Source organism: Schistocerca gregaria, chromosome 4 (genome assembly GCF_023897955.1).
Source record: "Schistocerca gregaria isolate iqSchGreg1 chromosome 4, iqSchGreg1.2, whole genome shotgun sequence".
Classification (NCBI taxonomy): Eukaryota; Metazoa; Arthropoda; class Insecta; order Orthoptera; family Acrididae; genus Schistocerca; species Schistocerca gregaria.
In genome coordinates, this window is record NC_064923.1 from 307,206,578 (window position 1) to 307,225,994 (window position 19,417).

Genomic DNA, 19,417 nt, shown 5'->3' on the forward strand with positions numbered 1-19,417 from the left:
AGTTCGAGGAAGCGCGAGGAGCGCTCACTAGCATTTTGCGCAGCACCGCATACGTTTATTAGGACCGTAAGGCGTGTAAAAAATTCGATAATAAGCTTTGTAGGTTGGATCAGACCGGTCCACCGAGAATCCAGGAAATATCAGGGGCATCGACTGAAAGTGTCCCAGAATCGTGTTGTAGAGTATGTACTTAGGTGATTAGTATTAGGGCAGTAGGCGTGCTATACGTTCGCAGACAGAATGTATCGATGCGCTTATTACCGTCCTTTGTCTGAACGTTAATTATTTAAATGTTGGTTGTATGGAATAAGATAAGCAAAAGAGCGAATGTGCAATTATACTGATGAGAGGAAGAATTAAAAACGGCGAAGGTTTTGTTGGTCAACCTTTAAAACGATGACGCGTGACCGTGGAAAGACAACTAAAAGTTTTTACGTCAGAATTGACCTTATAATAAAATGGATGTCAAAAACTGATATCTGACTTCGTATTCTGACAACTTAATGGAAATAGGTTGGTTTATGGAACGTGCTGTAAGCACTTAAGGCTGCGACAGTGGCGGTGGCGCGCGCAGTGGCCGAGCGGTTAGAGGCGTCATGTCACTAATCGGGCGGCCCCTCTCTAGGGCAAGGGGCTGAGTGTTGTCCTTAGCGTTAAGTTGGTTTAAGTAGTGTGTAAGTCTAGGAACAGATGACCTCAACATTTTGGTCGCTTAGGAATTCGCACACATTTGACAGTGGTGGCCGATCCATTTCACCATCGTTTTAAGATGACTGAAAACGAGTATTTTCTGACAGACATTTAAAACAAATCAGGTCAGGACAAGGAATATATTAAATAATACTAAATGACTAAAGTAAATGTTCATAACAATATAACTCAATCAATACATTAATACACGACACCACCTTTTAGTCCACCCGTTCAGAAGGAACGTTAGGAAACAAAGAGGATAAAAGACGGTGCTGGGACACCAGCATTTGTCCTTTTTAAAACAAACCAAGAACGAAATAAAGTCAGAGGATGAACTCCTATGCAATTTAGTATATCTTTGAGATCGAGAGGCTGTGCGGATAACGTTAAATATTGTATTATACGCTTTTAACTGGTCACTTACCCCTATCTGATTGTACATATTCCTTACTTCCACTCACCGGGGAAATTAGCACAGAACGGGCCTGGACATAAACCATAATTTCTTGTTTCTGTCAATGTGCAGCGATAAACATTCATTCTACTAATGTGGCTTTCGTGAAACAATAGAACATAAAATAAAATTACCTGTAGGAATCTTACTGAAGACGTCATCAGCATATTTCCAATTGGTAATACCTAACCACTCTTTCCTGAATTCACAATTTACGAAGACAGACGGGAGGATTTTCTCGAGAATTTTACTCCTCGCCTCTACTCGTCCTCGCAACCATCTATTACCGATAAGGCGTCCCCTGAGGTAGCACTTTCCTTCGGTAATTTAAGCACACGAAAGAGGGAAGAGGAGGGAGAATAAGACTGGTGGGTTTCCACTCAGGCGTTCCGGGAACCTGCTAGTTACGCGTGTTGACTTCGTCGAGGAGGCGTCGCCGGCTGGCGTCTTGTAATCACAGCGCCGTGATGGAACGGAAGACAGCCTCAATAATTGAGCACCGCTACGATATCAGAACACACACAGGGCGGACGCAGGCGGCCGGGTCAGCTGCTGAAGTCGACACCAGGTCATGGCCCAGGTTAGTCATCCGGCAAACGTGGGTTGATGCTTCAGTGAGCCACACCATTTCTGTAAAAATAACTCAGAAACGCGTTCAAACTCGAGCTTTTGAAGACAACCACCATCTACTTCCTTTGGAGATGATTATCTGTTAGCACTCCCAAGAACGGGCTTTACATTTTGCGCCTCTCCACCCAACTTGCCCGCATCTCGTGGTCGTGCGGTAGCGTTCTCGCTTCCCGCGCTCGGGTTCCCGGGTTCGATTCCCGGCGGGGTCAGGGATTTTCTCTGCATCGTGATGGCTGGGTGTTGTGTGTTGTCCTTAGGTTAGTTAGGTTTAAGTAGTTCTAAGTTCTAGGGGACTGATGACCTCAGATGTTAAGTCCCATAGTGCTCAGACCATTTGCCCTCACGGAATGGATCCACTAAATTAGTTCTACGACCACGTGAAGTGTATCCATCTGAAAATCAGTTTTACTCCACTATAAGACACAAATAATCAACGACACACTTCGAAGGAATTATTCGAATGGGACGGAAATGGTAGATGCGATGAACATGTACGGACAAACAAATGATTACAGTTACAGAAAAAAATTGGATGATTTATTCAAGAGAAACAGCTTCACAAATTGAGCAAGTGAAATGGTTCAAATGGCTCTGAGGACTATGGGACTTAACATCAGTGGTCATGTCCCCTAGAACTTAGAACTACTTAAACCTAACTAACCTAAGGACATCACACACATCCATGCCCGAGGCAGGATTCGAACCTGCGACCGTAGCAGTCGCGCGGTTCAGGACTGAGAGCCTAGAACTGTTAGACCACCACGGCCGGCAATTGAGAAAGTCAATAGGTTTTCGCTCCTACTCTGGCCCTTACCGAAGCAGTCACTCGGCTTGGTTAGTTAGTTAGTAACATATTCCATAGGCCATTTTGCACGGATAAAAGATATACAGATGTGAATAAGTAATTCCTACCCACCACCTTTTACCCATTACAGTAACAGAAATTCTTCTACGGAATAGAAGCCGTTCTCAAGGAGAGACTGTCTTAGTTTTTATCAAATTTTACTTTGCTGTCTTTCAGACTGCTTATATTACTGGGTAAGTGATCAAAAATTCTTGTTGCAGCATTGTGCTAAAAATTGTCATTTTTCCTTCTGGTATTTTAATTATGTGTATTAGTGTTGCTTTTGGATTCTAGTGGATTGTTTATAACCAACTTCATGAGTCAATAAATATACTGTGAAGTAGTAGTCAGAGTACCCAACTCCTTAGCTGTCTGCCAGATGGTCGTGGCTGAATGCGTCATATTATTCTTACAACAAGTTTTTGCGCGATGAAGATTTTCTTTGTTAAAGATGAGTTACCCCATAACATCATTCCATGTGACATTAATGAATAAAAATGTGCAAAATATGTCAACTTTCCAAAGATTTACAATGACCCTAAGTTGTTTTAGGATTTACAAAATGTGTGTTTTCCCATTTAATTCTCATCAAAAGGGACCCTTAAGCATTTTGAAATTTCCGTCCTATTCATTATTTCCTCGCTGTGTGTTACTTTTATTACTGGTGTAGTGCACCTAGATGTGCAGAACTGAATACGTCGTGTCTTTTTAAAACTGAGGGTGAGACAAGTCGCAGAAAACCAGTCAATGATACTTTTAAAAACTCTGTTTACATTTGTTCTGTTTTTTTACACGTGCTTCGAATGATTATAATACTAGTGTCATCTGCAAAAAAGAAAGAATTCTGCTCGTCGTAAACTAGACCGAAGATCGTTTACACATATCAGGAATAGTAGTGGACCTAGGACTGCACCTTGTGGAGAGCCATACGTGATTTCACCCAGTCAGAATTATGTCCCTGGACTATATTTCTAGAATAACTAAGTGCAACTTTCTCCATTCTTTTGGTTGGATATGACATTATCCAGCGGTTGGCTATACCATCAACCCCATAAGAAGACAGTTTATGTAGGAGGATACTGTGATTCATTGACTGATTGACAGAGCTGTCGAAAGTCCTCCTGAGGGATTGCGTGCCATATTCTGTCCAACTAGCATGTTAGATCGTCAAAATTCCAAGCTGATTCGAGGGCTTGCCTAGAATGCTCCAAACGGTCTCAATTAGTGACTTTGCTGGCAAGGCAGGGTTTGGCAAGCATGAAGACAAGCAGTACAAACTCGTGTGCGAACGGACATTATCTTGCTCAAATGTAAGCCCAGGATGGCTTGCCCTGAAGGAGAACAAAACGAGGCTTAGATTATTGTCAACTTGCTGCTCTGCTATAAGGGTGCCATAGATGATAACCAAAGGAGTACTGCAAAGAAATGTAATTACATGAGAGACCATCGTTCCCGTCTGTCGACTGCACTATAACAGTGGCATCGATCCTAACCAAACGTCGATCGATTCGACGATTACTCCAACCGACTTCTCTGAGCCCAGCTACATGTCCTCTCCCGAAAGCTGCCATCTGTGTATATTGTTTACATGCCTGTCTGTTAGGTATAGTTATTGTCAAGCTGAGTACACGGAATGAAATGGGCAACAACGTATGCCCTGGTACTGATGTGTCCCCTGTTTACTATCCTTGCAAACTGCACGGTGAAACTACGCTGCAGTGTCACACGTTCATCCATCGGTCGCCAAAATTAGGAGACTGGAGCCAGGACTATCAACGAAAGTGGTCTTCGCAAACGTTGATTTAGTGAAACTATGCTTTTATATAAACCAGTTAACAAACCAATAAACAATTTTGTAACGCAATCAGGCTTTGAAACGGAATAAAAAATTAATTCAGTATTTCACACTTACAAAAGTACTGTGCAACTACTAAAGGCAGGCATATCTTGTATAACTGAGCATTAACTACTGCGAATGTCAGTCGTAAGGTCGTATGAAAATTACAAGGGCGTAATAGCGACCAACTTGTAGTTGAGACACTCTCAGTGGTGAATTTGGCCTCGAATTGGCATCACTGTATTTGGATATGAACGTCACTACTGCTGGTAATATTTCTTCAGGTTGTTTAAACAATGGCACGGCTGGAAAGATCTGAATCTGAAAGGAATATTTGAAATACCGTACACACTGCAGAAATCCACCACGGCAATTCTGCATTCAGTAACCGATGACTGGGAACCTCCTATTATATCTGAAAATTTGAGTAGAAAAAAAGCTGGGTGTTTATTACTATCAGTGAGGGAAAACTACTTGAAATACGGGTTACGTCATCATCTGCATTATCTGCAATCATTAACCGAGAAAAGAGGATGACTTGCTACGTGTGTAAGCAGGATGGCGTCAGACAAAGGCAGAACCATAAGTATATTGGAAAATTCAGTAACTGACCCAGGAGAGTAAAAATGAGTAACAGAAAATGACATGCACCAATTGGCTTACAAGGTAAACGTGAAAATAGGCCATGAATTTCAGTAATCATATAAAATCAAATCAAAATGCACGACGATCAGTGAAATAATGAATTACCTAAATTATGTGAGCAAATGACTAAATTGGATGCACAATGCTGGGAATTGAGGAAGCAAACCATGATCCCGTAATTACTTCAAGTTAACGGGAAACACAAAGATTCTGAACTTTTGTAACATCTCTTGCCTAACGAACAGCTCGGCTTCGCAAATCATCAAAAGTTTACCACAAAGCTTAGATGGAACGTCTTCAAAGAAATAAACCCAGACACCATAATTCTTTAGGGGGGGGGGGGGTAGATGATTCTGGGGGTTGTCTCTTCTTCTTCCGTTTCTCAATCACCGCATTATCGATTTCCCGCGTTTGCGCATACGAATCCCTCCCTCCAGTAGACGTCACTATACCCATATAAATTACAGTGCCAAGCCACGCCATCCGACCAAGGACATCACTTAAAAAGAGACAGAGTTTATTCCCGACACACAGTCATCTCTTGACGAAGACGCTGGTGACTGACATAGAAATCTCGAGTTGTAACTGAAGTGAGACGGTCTGAACACCGAGGAGATTAAACACGAGGATGCTGCTTCGAAAAACTTAGGTGACGAATCATTAAAAACTCTCAGACAAATAAATTATCTGTTCAGTAATAGTGTGGTTGGTTGCAGAGTCTTTCCACTCGATATTTACAAAAACAGCTTCAGTGTTTCCAAGGCACAATACATAAAGTAATGTTGTTTTAAATCTGGTAACAGCTGAAATTTCGGTGTTTCCAAAAAAAAAAATCTGTATTTCATCATCATCTCTACTAAGCAAAGATTTGTGGGTTTCCTCGAAAAGCGTAATATGTTATCCTCTTACGTTACCTACTTGTCAAGCACTGCTAAGCTCAGTGCCTAATTCCTGGCATCAAACTGAGTTTAAGGCACTTTATTACTCATGTTCAAGCAGCTTTACAAAATTTTAGTGTGACGTATTAAAAGGAGAAATGTGGTCCAAGAGGCTAACCAGAGCGAGACAATGAATATAGTTTTACAAGGAGGAAAGAATACTGGAGAAATTTTATGTTAAATATGATACGAGCATCCTTTAAGAGCAACTAGAAACGTAGAAAACAAGTAAGAAACTTCAGTATCTCATTTCACCTAATATGACAATGTTTGACGACAATTATCTTCAGATTATATTCCAAGGACAATTCTTTTTCTGTTGTCTTCAGTAACTGACTCATTTGATACAGCTCCCCATGCTACAATGCGTTTTGCAGACATCTTCATCTTTGCAAAACTACTGCAACCTATAGCCATTTGAGCCAGCTTACTCTAGACAAGTCTTGGTCTCCCTCTATAATTTTTATCCCTCACCGTTTCCTCCATTCCCAAACTAACTATTCCTTGATGCGTCAGCATGTGTCGTATCAACCGATCCGTTATTTTAGTCACATTGTACTATGAATTACTTTTACCCCTCTTTAGTACCTCTTCATTAGTCATTCGATCTACCTGTTCAATCTTTAGCATTCTCCTGGAGTACAGCAATTGAAGAGCTTCCATTTTTTTGTGTCAGAACAGTATATTGCCCGTCTTTAATTTCAGTGCAAGGGTAATCTCCAAATTCCTTCAAAAAAGACTTCCTAACACTCAAATGTATGTACAACGTGGTCCATTGATAGTGACGGGCCCAAATATCTCACGGAATAAGCATCAAACGAAAAAACTACAAAGAACGAAACTCATCAAGCTTGAAGGGGGAAACCACATGGCGCTATGGTTGGCCCTCTAGATGGCGCTGCCATAGGTCAAACGGATATCAACTGCCTTTTTTTCAAATATGAATCTCCATTTTCTATTACATATTCGTGCAGTACGTGAAGAAATATGAACGTTTTAGTTGGACCACTTTTTTCGCTTTGTGATGCATGGCACTGTAATAGTCACAAACGCATAAGTACGTGGTATCACGTAACATTCCGCCAGTGCGGACGGTATTTGCTTCGTGATACATTACCTGTGTTAAAATGTACCGTTTACCAATTGCGGAAAACGTCGATATCGTGTTTATGTATGGCTATTGTGATCAAAATGCCAAACGGGCGTGTGATATGTATGCTGCTCGGTATCCTGGACGACATCGTCCAAGTGTCCGGACCGTTCACCGGATAGTTACATTATTTAAGGAAACAGGAAGTCTTCAACCACGACATGAAACAAATGATGATGCCCAAGTAGGTGTTATAGCTGCTGTCGCGTCTAATCCGCACATCAGTAGCAGACAAATGGCGCGAAAATCGAGAATCTCAAAAACGTCGGTGTTGTGAATGCTACATTAACATCGATTGCACCCGTAACATCTTTCTTTGCACTAGGAATGCTTGGCGACGACATTGAACGTCGTATAAAGTTCTGTCACGGGGCACAAGAGAAATTACGCGACGATGACAGATTTTTTGCACGCGTTCTATTTAGCGGTGACGTAAACTGTCATAAAATGCACTATTGGGCAAAGGAAAATCCACGATGGCTGCGACAACTGGAACATCAGCGACCTTGGCGGTTAATGATTGGTGCGACATTATGGGAGGAAGTATTAATTGGACCCCATTTTATCGATGGCAATATAAATGGTGCAGTGTATACTGATTTCAACGTAATGTTCTACCGATGTTACTGCAAGATGTTTCACTGAATAACAGAATGGCGATGTACTTCCAACATGATGGATGTCCGGCACATATCTCACTGCGGTCGAAACGGTATTGAATAGCATATTTCATGACAGGTGGATTGGTCGTCGAAGCACCATAGCATGGACTGCACGTTCACCGGATCTGACGTCCCCGGATTTCTTTCTGTGGGGAAAAATGAAGGATATTTGCTATCGTGATCCACCGACAACGCCTGACAACATGCGTCAGCGCAATGTCAATGCATGTGCCAACATTATGGAAGGCGAACTACCCGCTGTTGAGAGGAATGTCGTTACACGTATTCCAAATGCACTGAGGTTGACAGACATCGTTTTGAGCATTTATTGCATTAAAGTGGTATTTACAAGGAATCACCTGTAACAGCATGCGTTCTCAGAAATGACATTTCACAAAGGTACATGTATCACATTAGAACAACAAAATTAAATGTTCAAACGTATTACGTTCTGTATTTTTAATTTAAAAAACTTACCTGTTACCAATTGTTCGTTTAAAATTGTGATCCATATGTTTGTGACGATTACAGCGCCGTATATCACAAAGTGAAAAAAGTGGTCCAACTAAAACATTCATATTTTTTTACGTACTACACGAATATGTAATAAAAATGGGCATTCCAATTAAAAAAAAACGCAGTTGATATCCGTTTGACCTATGGCAGCGCCATCTAGCGGGCCAACCAAGCACTATCTGGTTTCCCCCTTCAAGCTAGACAAATTTCGTTCTTTGTAGTTTTTTCGTTTGACGCTTATTTTGTGACATATGTGGCCCGATCACTATCAATGGACTACCCTGTATACAAGCACTAAGAGGGAACCATACGAGAGGAAGAGCAAAAACTAAGTGCTGGGACTGAAGGATGTAGGGAAGGGATTTAGTCTTTCACCACTATTACACTACTGACCTTTAAAATTGCTACAACAACAAGAAATTCAAATGATAAACGGAATTCATTCGACAAATATACTAGAACTGACATGTGATTACCTTTTCACGCGATTTCATACAATTTGAGTGCATTGATCCTGAGAAATCAGTACCCAGAACAACCACATCTGGCCGTAATAACCGCCTTTATTCGCCTGGGCATTGAGTCAAAGAGAGCTTGGATGGCGTGTACAGGTACAGCTGCCCATTCAACTTCAACATCATACCACAGTTTATCAATAGTAGTGATTGGTGTATTGTGACGAGCCAGTTGCTCAGCCACCATTGACCAGACGCTTTCAATTGGTGTGAGATTTGGAGAAAGTTCTGGCCATGGCAGCACTCGAACTTTTTCTGTATCCAGAAAGGCCCGCACAGACCTGCAACATGCGGTCGTGCATTATCCTGCTGAAACGTAGGGTTTCACAGGGATCGATTGAAGGGTAGTGCTACGGGTCGTAACACTTCTGTAATGTAACGTCCACTGTTCAAAGTGCCGTCAATTCGAACAAGAGGTGACCAAGACGTGTAACCAATGGAATTCCATACCATCACGCCGGGTCATACGCCAGCATGGTGATGACGAAAACACGCTTCCAATGTGCGTTCACCGCTATGTCGCCAAACACGGATGCGACCATCATAATGCTGTAAACAGAACCTGGATTCATCCGAAAAAAACGACGTTTTGCCATTCGTACACTCAGGTTCGTCGTTAAGTACACCACCGCAGACGCTCCTGTCTGTGATGCAGCCTCTAGGGAAACCACAGCCATGGCCTCCGAGCTGATAGTCCATGCTGCTGCAAACGTAGTCGAACTTTTCGTGAAGTCGGTTGTTGTCTTGCAAACGTCCACATATGTTGACTAAGTGATCGAGCCGTGTCTGCACGATCCATTATAGCCATGCGGGTAAGATGCCTGTCATCTCGACTGCTAGTGATACGAGACAGCTGGGATCGTGCACGCCGTTCCGTATTACTCTCCTGTATCCACCGATTCCATATTCTGCTAACAGTCATTGGATCTCGACAAACGCGAGCAGCAATCTCGCGAGACGATAAATCGCAATCGCGATAGGCTACAATCCGACCTTTATCAAAGTCGGAAACGTGATGGTACGCATTTCTCCTCCTTACATGAGGCATTACAACAACGTTTCAACAGGCAACGCCGGTCAACTGCTGTTTGTGTATGAGAAATCGGTTGGAAACTTTCCTCATGTCAGCACGTTGTAGGTGTCGCCACCGGCGGCAACCTTTCGTGAATGCTCTGGAAAGCTAATCATTTGCGTATCACAGCATTTTCTACCTGTCGTTTAAATTTCGCATATGTAGCACGTCATCTTCGTGGTGTTGCAATTTTAATGGCCCGTAGTGTATTCAATTTGCACATCAAGAAGAAAGAAAGGTTCAAGGATAGAATGAAAATTCAAGGTGGAAGAATATCAACTTTAACATTCGATGATGACATTATTATCCTAAAGATGAAGTACAGGTTCTGTTGAATGGAATTATCAATCTAATGGGTATAGAAAATCGACTGAGTTTAAATGGAACAGAGATGAAATCAATGAGAACCAGCAGTAATGGGGAAATCGAGGTATTTGTCATAATTGATGATCATGAAGTACACGAAGTTAAGGGAATATGCAACCTAGGCACTAAAATAAACCACGAAGGACGAAGTATGGAGGAGATAAAAAGTATAGGCCCAGAGAAGTCTACTAGTATCAAAGATAGGTCTTAATTTGAGGAAGAAATTTCTGAGAATATTGTATGGCAATGAGACACGGATTGTTGTGAAACAGAAAGAGAAGAGAATTGAAGCATTTGAGACGTGGTGTTGCAGATGAATGTTGAAAATTAGGTGGAATGATAAAGTAAGGAATGGGTAGGTTCTCTGGAGAGTCGCCGAGGAAAGAGATGTATAGAAAACACTGACATGAAGAAGGGACAGGATGGTAGGACATCCGTTAAGACATCAGAGAATAACTTCCATGATGTTAGAGGGTGTTGTAGGGGGCAAAAAGTATAGAGGAAGACAGAGACTGGGATACTTCCAGCAAATAACTGAAGACCTAGGTTGCAAGTGCTACTCTGAGGTGTAAAGGCTGGCACCGGAGACCAATTTGTGGAGGGCTGCATCAAACACGTAAAAAGACTGCTCACTCAAAAGGCAGATTTACTTTTGTTAACGTTCATTTTATAACTTCTAACACGCGATCTAGTCACACTTTAGAACTTATCTTCGAGGTACTTTCCTATCTCTGCAGAATTACAATTTTATCGGCAGCCCTCAATCCTAGGTATAACAAGTGTAGGTAAACTAAAGATGAGAAATGGAGCGATTACGAGACCAATGTTCACGCTATTAATGAAAACAGACACAACACTGGTGCAGTTACCTACAACATTGGAGAATATTTATAACATTGTTGTGTGTGTTTTCATTCGTAATGTACGAAGTATTCCACCAAGAATCGACTGGACAGTCGGTCAATGTAATATTGATGGTTGCATACCTGAGAAATCAAGACACCGCTGTCACCTCAGTGCTACTCGTCGACTCGTTCTCGTTTAAATCAGTTTTACACGATGAACAAAAGTCTTCAAGAAAGATTACAATCTATGAAGCGCTCCAAGCGTACTAGGCCCCAATTATACACTCTTACAAGATCATGTCGCAGCGAGTTTAAACGATACACGTAAACACATTCTATCGCTACTGGCGTAACATGTCAATGTCGTGATTTCACATTAATGTATCATTAGCTGTATATGAAAGTTACAAAGATTTAAAACTTTCCGTGAATATATTTACGAAAAGTGTAGTTTACTCACTAGCTCAGAAAGCTCCTTGTGATAACGAAACGGCCGGCCCTGGTGGCCGAGCGGTTCTAGGCGCTTCAGCCCGTAACCGCGCCACTGCTATGGTCGCAGGTTCAAATTCTGCCTCGGGCATGGATGTGTGTGACGTCCTTAGGTTAGTTAGGTTTAAGTAGTTCTAAGTTCTAGGGGACTCATGACCTCAGATGTTAAGTCCCATAGTGCTAAGAGCCATTTTTGATAACGAAACGACGATAAACAGAAACAAAACTCAACATACGGCAAGTGCAAAAGAAAGCAATACGGCAGACTCTGCACTCAGCAGAAATGTGAGCACAGCAGTGAGCTACTAGCTCGCGCAGTGATGCCACTAAAACCGAATTTAGAACTGGCCCTATTCATATATATATATATATATATATATATATATATATATATATATATATATATATATATATATATATATACCGTATAAAAAGCACGGTCTTCAGCCACGAGTGGCCTACTGCGACCATCCGACCGCCGTGTCATCCTCCGAGGAGGACGCGGATAGGAGGGGCTTGGGGTGAGCATACCGCTCTCCCGGTCGTTAAGATGATATTCATGACCGAAGCCGCTACTGTTCGGTCGAGTAGCTCCGCAATTGGCATCACGAGGCTGAGTGCACCCCGAAAAATGGCAACAGCGCATGGCGGCTGAATGGTCAACCATCCAAGTGCCAGCCACGCCCAACAGCGCTTAACATCGGTGATCTCACGGGAACCAGTGTATCCACTGCGGCAAGGCCGTTGCCCTTATTCCTTTATCCCCAGAATTATCGCGCGTCGCCACTAACGCGATCATAATAATCAGTCCGTTCACACTATAGACATCTGCCATTCACGCAGCTGCTTGTTAATCGATTACAAGTTCGTTCATCGTGTAAAGCGGGCACTACTGAAGCCTGCAGGTGTGTGTCATCAGTGGCGAGCCTTGAGTAACGTCTACACATGTTTTAACTTGCTAGTAAAATCGTTATTGGGACGGAATCCTGAAACAATGTCTTATGAAAGAAATAATAGACGACTTGGTAGGTCCACTGGCTTGACGTGCTTTGTGTGTTTAGCGACGAGACACCCCAAGTTCTATTAAGGCTTTTTCCTCGTTATGTTGATGAGGTGCCCCATGTGACATCAAACACAGTTACATTATCACATTTCAATACAGAGCCTTATGATTTACTACACTCCCATCCACTTAATTTTTTGCATTGTCATTGTCTGTATCGTAAGTTGTATTATTTTTTTTATCATTTTCATTTGCTTTAATTGGGTATGACAGTATAAGAATTAATCTTGGATCCTGAGAAGTGTGTTGATGAGTATCTTTCGTGCTAACAACAATTTTTTTTAATGCTACTATTTTGCAGTTAGTCTTCGGCAAAAGCATGGTGCAGACGGAATCGTGGCTGCCACGCATCGTAGCGGACAGCGACCTGGGCGACATCCTACGCGTTCTCCACTTGGCGGGCACCTTGAGGCCACCAGGGACAGGGGGCGCCGCCTTCTGGACAGCCAATGTGGCCACCTTCGCCGCAGGCGCAATCTTCTTCGCGTCGCAGGCCAGCGCCATGGCCAAGATCGGCACTTCCGACTTCGACAGCTTCGTCTTGCTTCTGTGTACCATGAACACGGCTGGCGTCTATGTGCTTCGGCTCATACACTTCCACGCCCACAGTCGCGTCATACACCAGCTTGCGTACCAGGTACTAGCGTGGTCAGACTTTCCTGCTTTTATTGTTCTTATAGTGGGGTGCAGCTAGATGGTATTTTGTGAACAGCTCCGTTACCCCCCCCCCAAAAAAAAAAACCTCCCCCCCCCCGAAAACCGCCCCCAACTCCCCCTTCCCTCCATCCTATGGCGTTATGTTCTGGATCCATTAGTTTTCGTGATATAATTCTATGCTCTACCACTACACGAGGCAGGTGTCGGGTATATTTTCCTCTTCGCGAAAACGCGGAACGTAATGTACATACGTCAAAGAAAGGTTTTCATCACCACGATTCCGTTTCGGAACCTGCTCAGAAAATTTGAATAGATATCAACATAAAAATCATTTCCGCCCTTCATGGAAACGATACATTGCATGTTGTACCACCATACAGAGAGACCTTCAGAAGTGGTGACCTAGATTTCTGTACACACCAGTACCTCTAATACCAGTAGCGTGTACTCTTACATTGATGCTATCGTGTCTTACTATCCACAATTTCATCTAGGCATTGTTGGTCCATGTTGTCCCAGCCCTTAACGGCGATTCGGCTTATGTGCCTCAGAGTGGTTGGTGAGTCACGTCGTCCCCAGGCATGTTCGATAGGGTTCATGCCTGTAAAACATGCTGGGCACTCTAATCGAGCGATGTCGTTATCCTGCAGGAAGTCATTCATAAGATGTGCACAGTGGGGGGCGCGAATTGTCCTCCATGAAGACGAATGGCTTACTAATATGCTGCCGATATGGTTGCACCATAGGTCGGAGGATGGCATTAACGTATCGTACAGCAGTTACGGCGCCTTCCATTACCACCAGCGGCGTACGTCTGCCCCGCATAATGCCACACCAAAACAGCAAGGAACCTCCACCATGCTGCACTTGCTGCACAGTGTGTCTAAGGCGTTCAGCCTGACCATGTTGCCTCCAAACACGTGTCACGATTGTCTGTAGAAGGTATATGCAGCACTGCGGCACTCATCGGTGAAGACAACGTGAAGCCAGTCCTCAGCGGTCCATTCGGCATGTTGTTGGGCCTATCTGTACCGCGCTGCATGGTGTCGTGGTTCCAAAGGTGGACCTCGCCATGGACGTCGGGAGTGTAGTTGTGCATCACGGAGCCTATTGCCCACAGTTTTAGTCGTAGCACGACGTCCTATGGCTGCTCGAAAAGCATTATTCAACATGGTGGCGTTGCTCTCAGGGTTCCTCCGAGCCATAATCCGTAGGTAGCGATCATTCACTGCAGTAGTAGCCCTTGGGCGGCCTGAGCGTGCATGTGATCGACAGTTCCGGTCTCTATGTACCTCGTCCATGTTCGAACAACATCTCTTTGGTTCACTCTGAGAGCCGCGTGGGATTAGCCGTGCAGTCTAGGGCGCTGCAGTCATGGGCTGTGCGGCTGGTCCCGGCGGAGGTTCGAGTCCTCTCTCGGGCATGGGTGTGAGTCTTTGTGCTTAGGATAATTTAGGTTAAGTACTGTGTAAGCTTAGGGACTTATGATCTTAGCAGTTAAGTCCCATAAGATTTCACACACACATTCACTCCGAGACGCCTGGACACTGCCCTTGTTGAGAGTCCTTCCTGGCACAAAGTAACAATGCGGACCCGTCAAACCTAGGCATGGTTGAACTACAGACAACACGAGGCCTGTATCTCCCTCCTGGTGGAATGACTGGAACTGATTGGCTGTCGGGTACCCTCCGTCTAATAGGCGCTGCTCATGCATGGTTGTTCACATCTTTGGGGGGGGGGGGGGGGGGGGGTTTAGTGACATCTCTGAACAGTCAAAGCGACTGTGTCTGTGATAGAATACCCACAGTCAACGTCTGTCTTCAGGAATTCTGGTAACCGCGGTGATGAAAAACATTTTCTGATGTCTGTAAAAGCTGTAATTAACAGGTTAAACTGCAACTGCAGCACAGTGGCTTTCACAGAACAGATTAACCCTTAACTGCAACAAAATGCAGCGCATACAATTTCTGACACGGAGCTCTTGTAAAAGTGAAACTTTACTGTCCTAAGTTGATCACACACTCAGTAATGTCGGTCGTATTACATTCTTCGGTGTAAGGCTAGATGGAAGGCTTTCTTGGAAATATCACGTTCAAGATCTTGTGCGTAAACTGGATGCTGTGTCTTCCTATAAGAACGATCTCCCTGACACTGGAGCATAATTACGTGCACTCACCAATGTATTCTTAGCTTAGAACAGGTCGCTGAAACTGATCTGTTGTGTCAGTTCGTTAACTTCGTGTAGGCTGTTGTTCAGGTGCCACAGAATTTAAATCCCGCATCCATGTTCATATTTTCCATTATGGAATTTGTCGTTGACTATAATGACTTACTTAGAAGAAACTGCAACATCCATACAGTGAGCAATTGAAGGAAAAACGATATGAGCATTGTGCTGAAAGATGTTATTATTCAGCAGGTTTTATTTTCAGTAATCTTCCAGCTGAAATGAAAAACATCATGTTATTATTCAGCAGGTTTTATTTTCAGTAATCTTCCAGCTGAAATGAAAAATATCATTGACGAACCACAAGTATCCAGACAGATTTATTATTTGGGGCATATGCCTTGTCTTCTGTACCTTAGTTCCTTGCGGTAGTTGAGAACTTTTCTCAGTAATGTGTTATTAACACATATACTTTCTCCAAATTTCTTTCTTATTTCATTAATTATTTGTTTGTCTTATAAATTTTCTCATCAGCATCCTGGAAACTGCATACTGGCTAAGATTAAATAAATGGAGATTAAGGATTTGAAATATATCTCTTCCCACGTATTTCAATGAGTTCAACCTGTCACGGCAAGAAAAGTGTTTTTATCATCAACTAAGCGCAAACTTCCTGAAATATTTCTTAGTGTACGCTTAAAAAAAGTCAAATTACAGTTTCAGCTGATATGAAGAAGTTTGACGACGTTCACGGAAACGCGTTCTACATTATATTCTTATGCTGTATTGTTGATTGTAGTTAAATATTGGCTTTTGTAAAACGTAACTGTTCAGCATTCATTTGTAGCGGACGTTTCGTTGAGAAACTGTAGGAAATAATACTATTTCTATCAGTATTTTTAGCGTTAGTTGACTAATTATAATTTCAAAACAACCAGAAAGATTGATATTGTACACTTTTCATACCTGTTTCCAATTGCATTTGTTTGAACATAATTTACTGCATTCGCATCACTGTTACTCCGTTGTAGCACCAAGACTTCAATGTTCAGATTAATAATTGTAGTTCCTGGATCGAAAAGATTGAAATCCGCTGATAATCTTCGTTGCTAGACTGACTATTTGATCTTGACAGAAACGTTCCCTGATAACAACCGAGATCCCTTCCATGCCTATGAGAAGGAAAAATTTCGCTGTACTGTAGTTTAAAGTCCACAAATGGGCTTGCAATGCAACCCTGTAGATCTTAAATAGGGATATATACTAGTAAACGTGTACAGCACCTTACTCTTCGGAAAGAGGCGGTAAGACATCCGTAAAGGTGACTGCCCAATCGCTAGGGCTGATCTACAGCTCACGGCCATTTTGTTGTACCCATGTCAGGCATAGCCATCCAAGGATACGATAACTGATAAATGCTCTCCATGCAATGGTACGTAACAAGGTGAATCTTATATCCTTATATGTCCTGTTTTATCAGCATTTGGTACCGTTTCTCGATGGATTAGTCTATGCTATAGAGAATCGAAAATCTGGGGCACCCGACTGTTGAGAAATTACCAGTCGTTCTGTGGACCCATTATCGTTACTCTCTTGAAACAAAAAATACATAGTTGAATAGTAACTGCTACTTCGTAGGAAAGCCTGCTTTCTCCCCAGTTCACCGAACGAGCATTTGGAAAATTATTTTTCACAGCTACAGTGCGCACAAAATAAGTTTAGCTGTACTTGCTCAGTCAGCGTTGGAGAGGACAGGACAACACTAGCGGTGAAACCTCCATTGTGACTACCACTAAGCAGTAAGGAAAGTGTAGTTCGGTAGCTGAAGCCAGTGCACAAACGTATGTCTTGCTTAACTGGTAAGCTACAGCTATGAAGCCTGTAAAGAATGATCAAGATGACCAATAATCCGACAAATACAGAAGTTCAAAGTCGCTAGTTTAAAGTTAGAGTATCGAAGAAGGAGTAAACAAAGGATCAAGCAAAGCAAAATAAGATCAACCGCGATGGCAGCTAACTATAAATATAGATAAATGTAAATTAATGTAGATTAATAAGAAAAAGAATCCTGTAATGTTTGAATACTCCATTAGTAGTGTAGCGCTTGACACATTCACGTCGATTAAATATTTGGGCGTAACATTGCAGAGCGATATGAAGTGGGACAAGCATGTAATGGCAGTTGTGGAGAAAGTGGATAGTCGTCTTCGCCTCATTTGTAGAATTTTGAGAAGATGTGGTTCATCTGTAAAGGAGACCGCTTATAAGACACTAATACTATCTATTCTTGAGTACTGCTCGAGCGTTTGGGATCCCTATCAGGTAGGATTGAGAGAGGACACAGAAGCAATTCAGAGGCGGACTACCAGACTTTTTACTGGTGGGTTTGATCATCACGCGAGTGTTACGGAAATGCTTCAGGAACTCGGGTGGGAGTCTCTAGAGGAAGGGAGGCGTTCTTTTCGTGAATCGCTACTGAGGAAATGTAGAGAACCAGCATTTGAGGCTGACTGCAGTGTAATTTTACTGCCACCAACTTACATTTCGCGGAAAGGCCACAAAGATAAGATAAGAGAGATTAGGGCTCGTACAGAGGCATATAGGCAGTCATTTTTCCCTCGTTCTGTTTAGGAGTGGAACGGGGAGAGAAGATGATAGTTGTGGTACGAGGTACCCTCCGCCACGCACCGTATGGTGGATAGCACAGTGTGTATGTAATTGCAGATGTAGATGGCAAGAAAGATATCTCTTTTTTTTTTAAAAAAAAAAGGATAAAAACACAGTATTGCGGCAAACGTACCTTACTACCCACACTGTCAGTATATAAAGAAACATTTGTCACATGAAAACACCCTTCTTCTTCTTTGTCGTCTTTCTGTAGTGATGAACACTCTATTGGGTGATTCGAGTGACTGGAATAATTAGAAGTTCCTGCGACCCTCTCAAGTACCATATACCTCTTAGTGTGATTTTTCCTTCCTTGTTTGCTTCTTCCGACAGAAAATTAATGACAGTGAATATTGTTATACGTTCTTTGTTATGAAGAACTTTCATACCTTGTGGTGTGGGAAGACTACTGTGTCATGCTATGTACACTGTCCAACGACATTACTGTGACCACCTGTGAAAAGCCTGAATAATGTCGCTTTTCAGCCCGAACCGCTGCGAGACTTGCAGGAAGAATCAGTGAGGGTCTTATGAAAGGTACCAGCAGGGATTTGGAACTATGCCGACTCCATTGCCGTTCCAGCTGCGTTAGATTACTCGGTTGAGGAACCAAGGTGCAAACAGCCCGATCGTGACGGTCCTACAGATTCTCGACCGGTTTTTAATCCGAGGATTTTTGCGGCCAGGGGAGTACTGAAAACTCACGCTAGTAGTCTTAGAACCAGACACGTACACTGCGAGCTGTGTGACACGACGCATTGCACTGCTGGTTAATGACATCTTGACGTAAAACAAGCCCTGTAGGAGTGGAGGCGGTCCTCAAGAGGAGATGCATACTTATGTTGACCCATTGAACCTTCCAGAATGACTGGGTCACTCAGGGAACGACACGAAAACATTTCCAAGACCGTAACGCCCCCTCCTCCGATCTGAAACCTTCTACGATTGTCAGAGGTTTTTCCTTCAGACGTTTCGCGCCACACACGTCGACGGCCATCCGTTCCTGAGATGCCCACATGCATCCACGCATCGTACGTCTAGTTGCGATAATTGCGTGCAAAACCCAGCCTTCGTCGCCGATGAACAGCAGTTCGTATTGGTTCATGAACAGGCCACCTGCTGCGGAGGCCCATATGGGGCAATGTTTGCTGAGAGGTCGCTGGGGAGACATTGTTGACAGCCCCCCGGTTGATGTGGCAGTCAGCTG

The 19,417-nt window shown here is 43.0% G+C and overlaps 1 protein-coding gene across 1 annotated transcript in view; it reads left to right on the forward strand.

Moving 5' to 3' along the window:
* Positions 1 to 13,038: 13,038 nt before the first annotated feature.
* Positions 13,039 to 19,417, forward strand: part of LOC126267695 (uncharacterized) — a 168,007-nt gene continuing 161,628 nt past the window's right edge. Inside the window, exon 1 of the mRNA XM_049972996.1 lies at positions 13,039 to 13,356. Coding sequence (XP_049828953.1) covers positions 13,039 to 13,356 — 318 coding nt within the window. The remainder of the gene's footprint in view (positions 13,357 to 19,417) is intronic.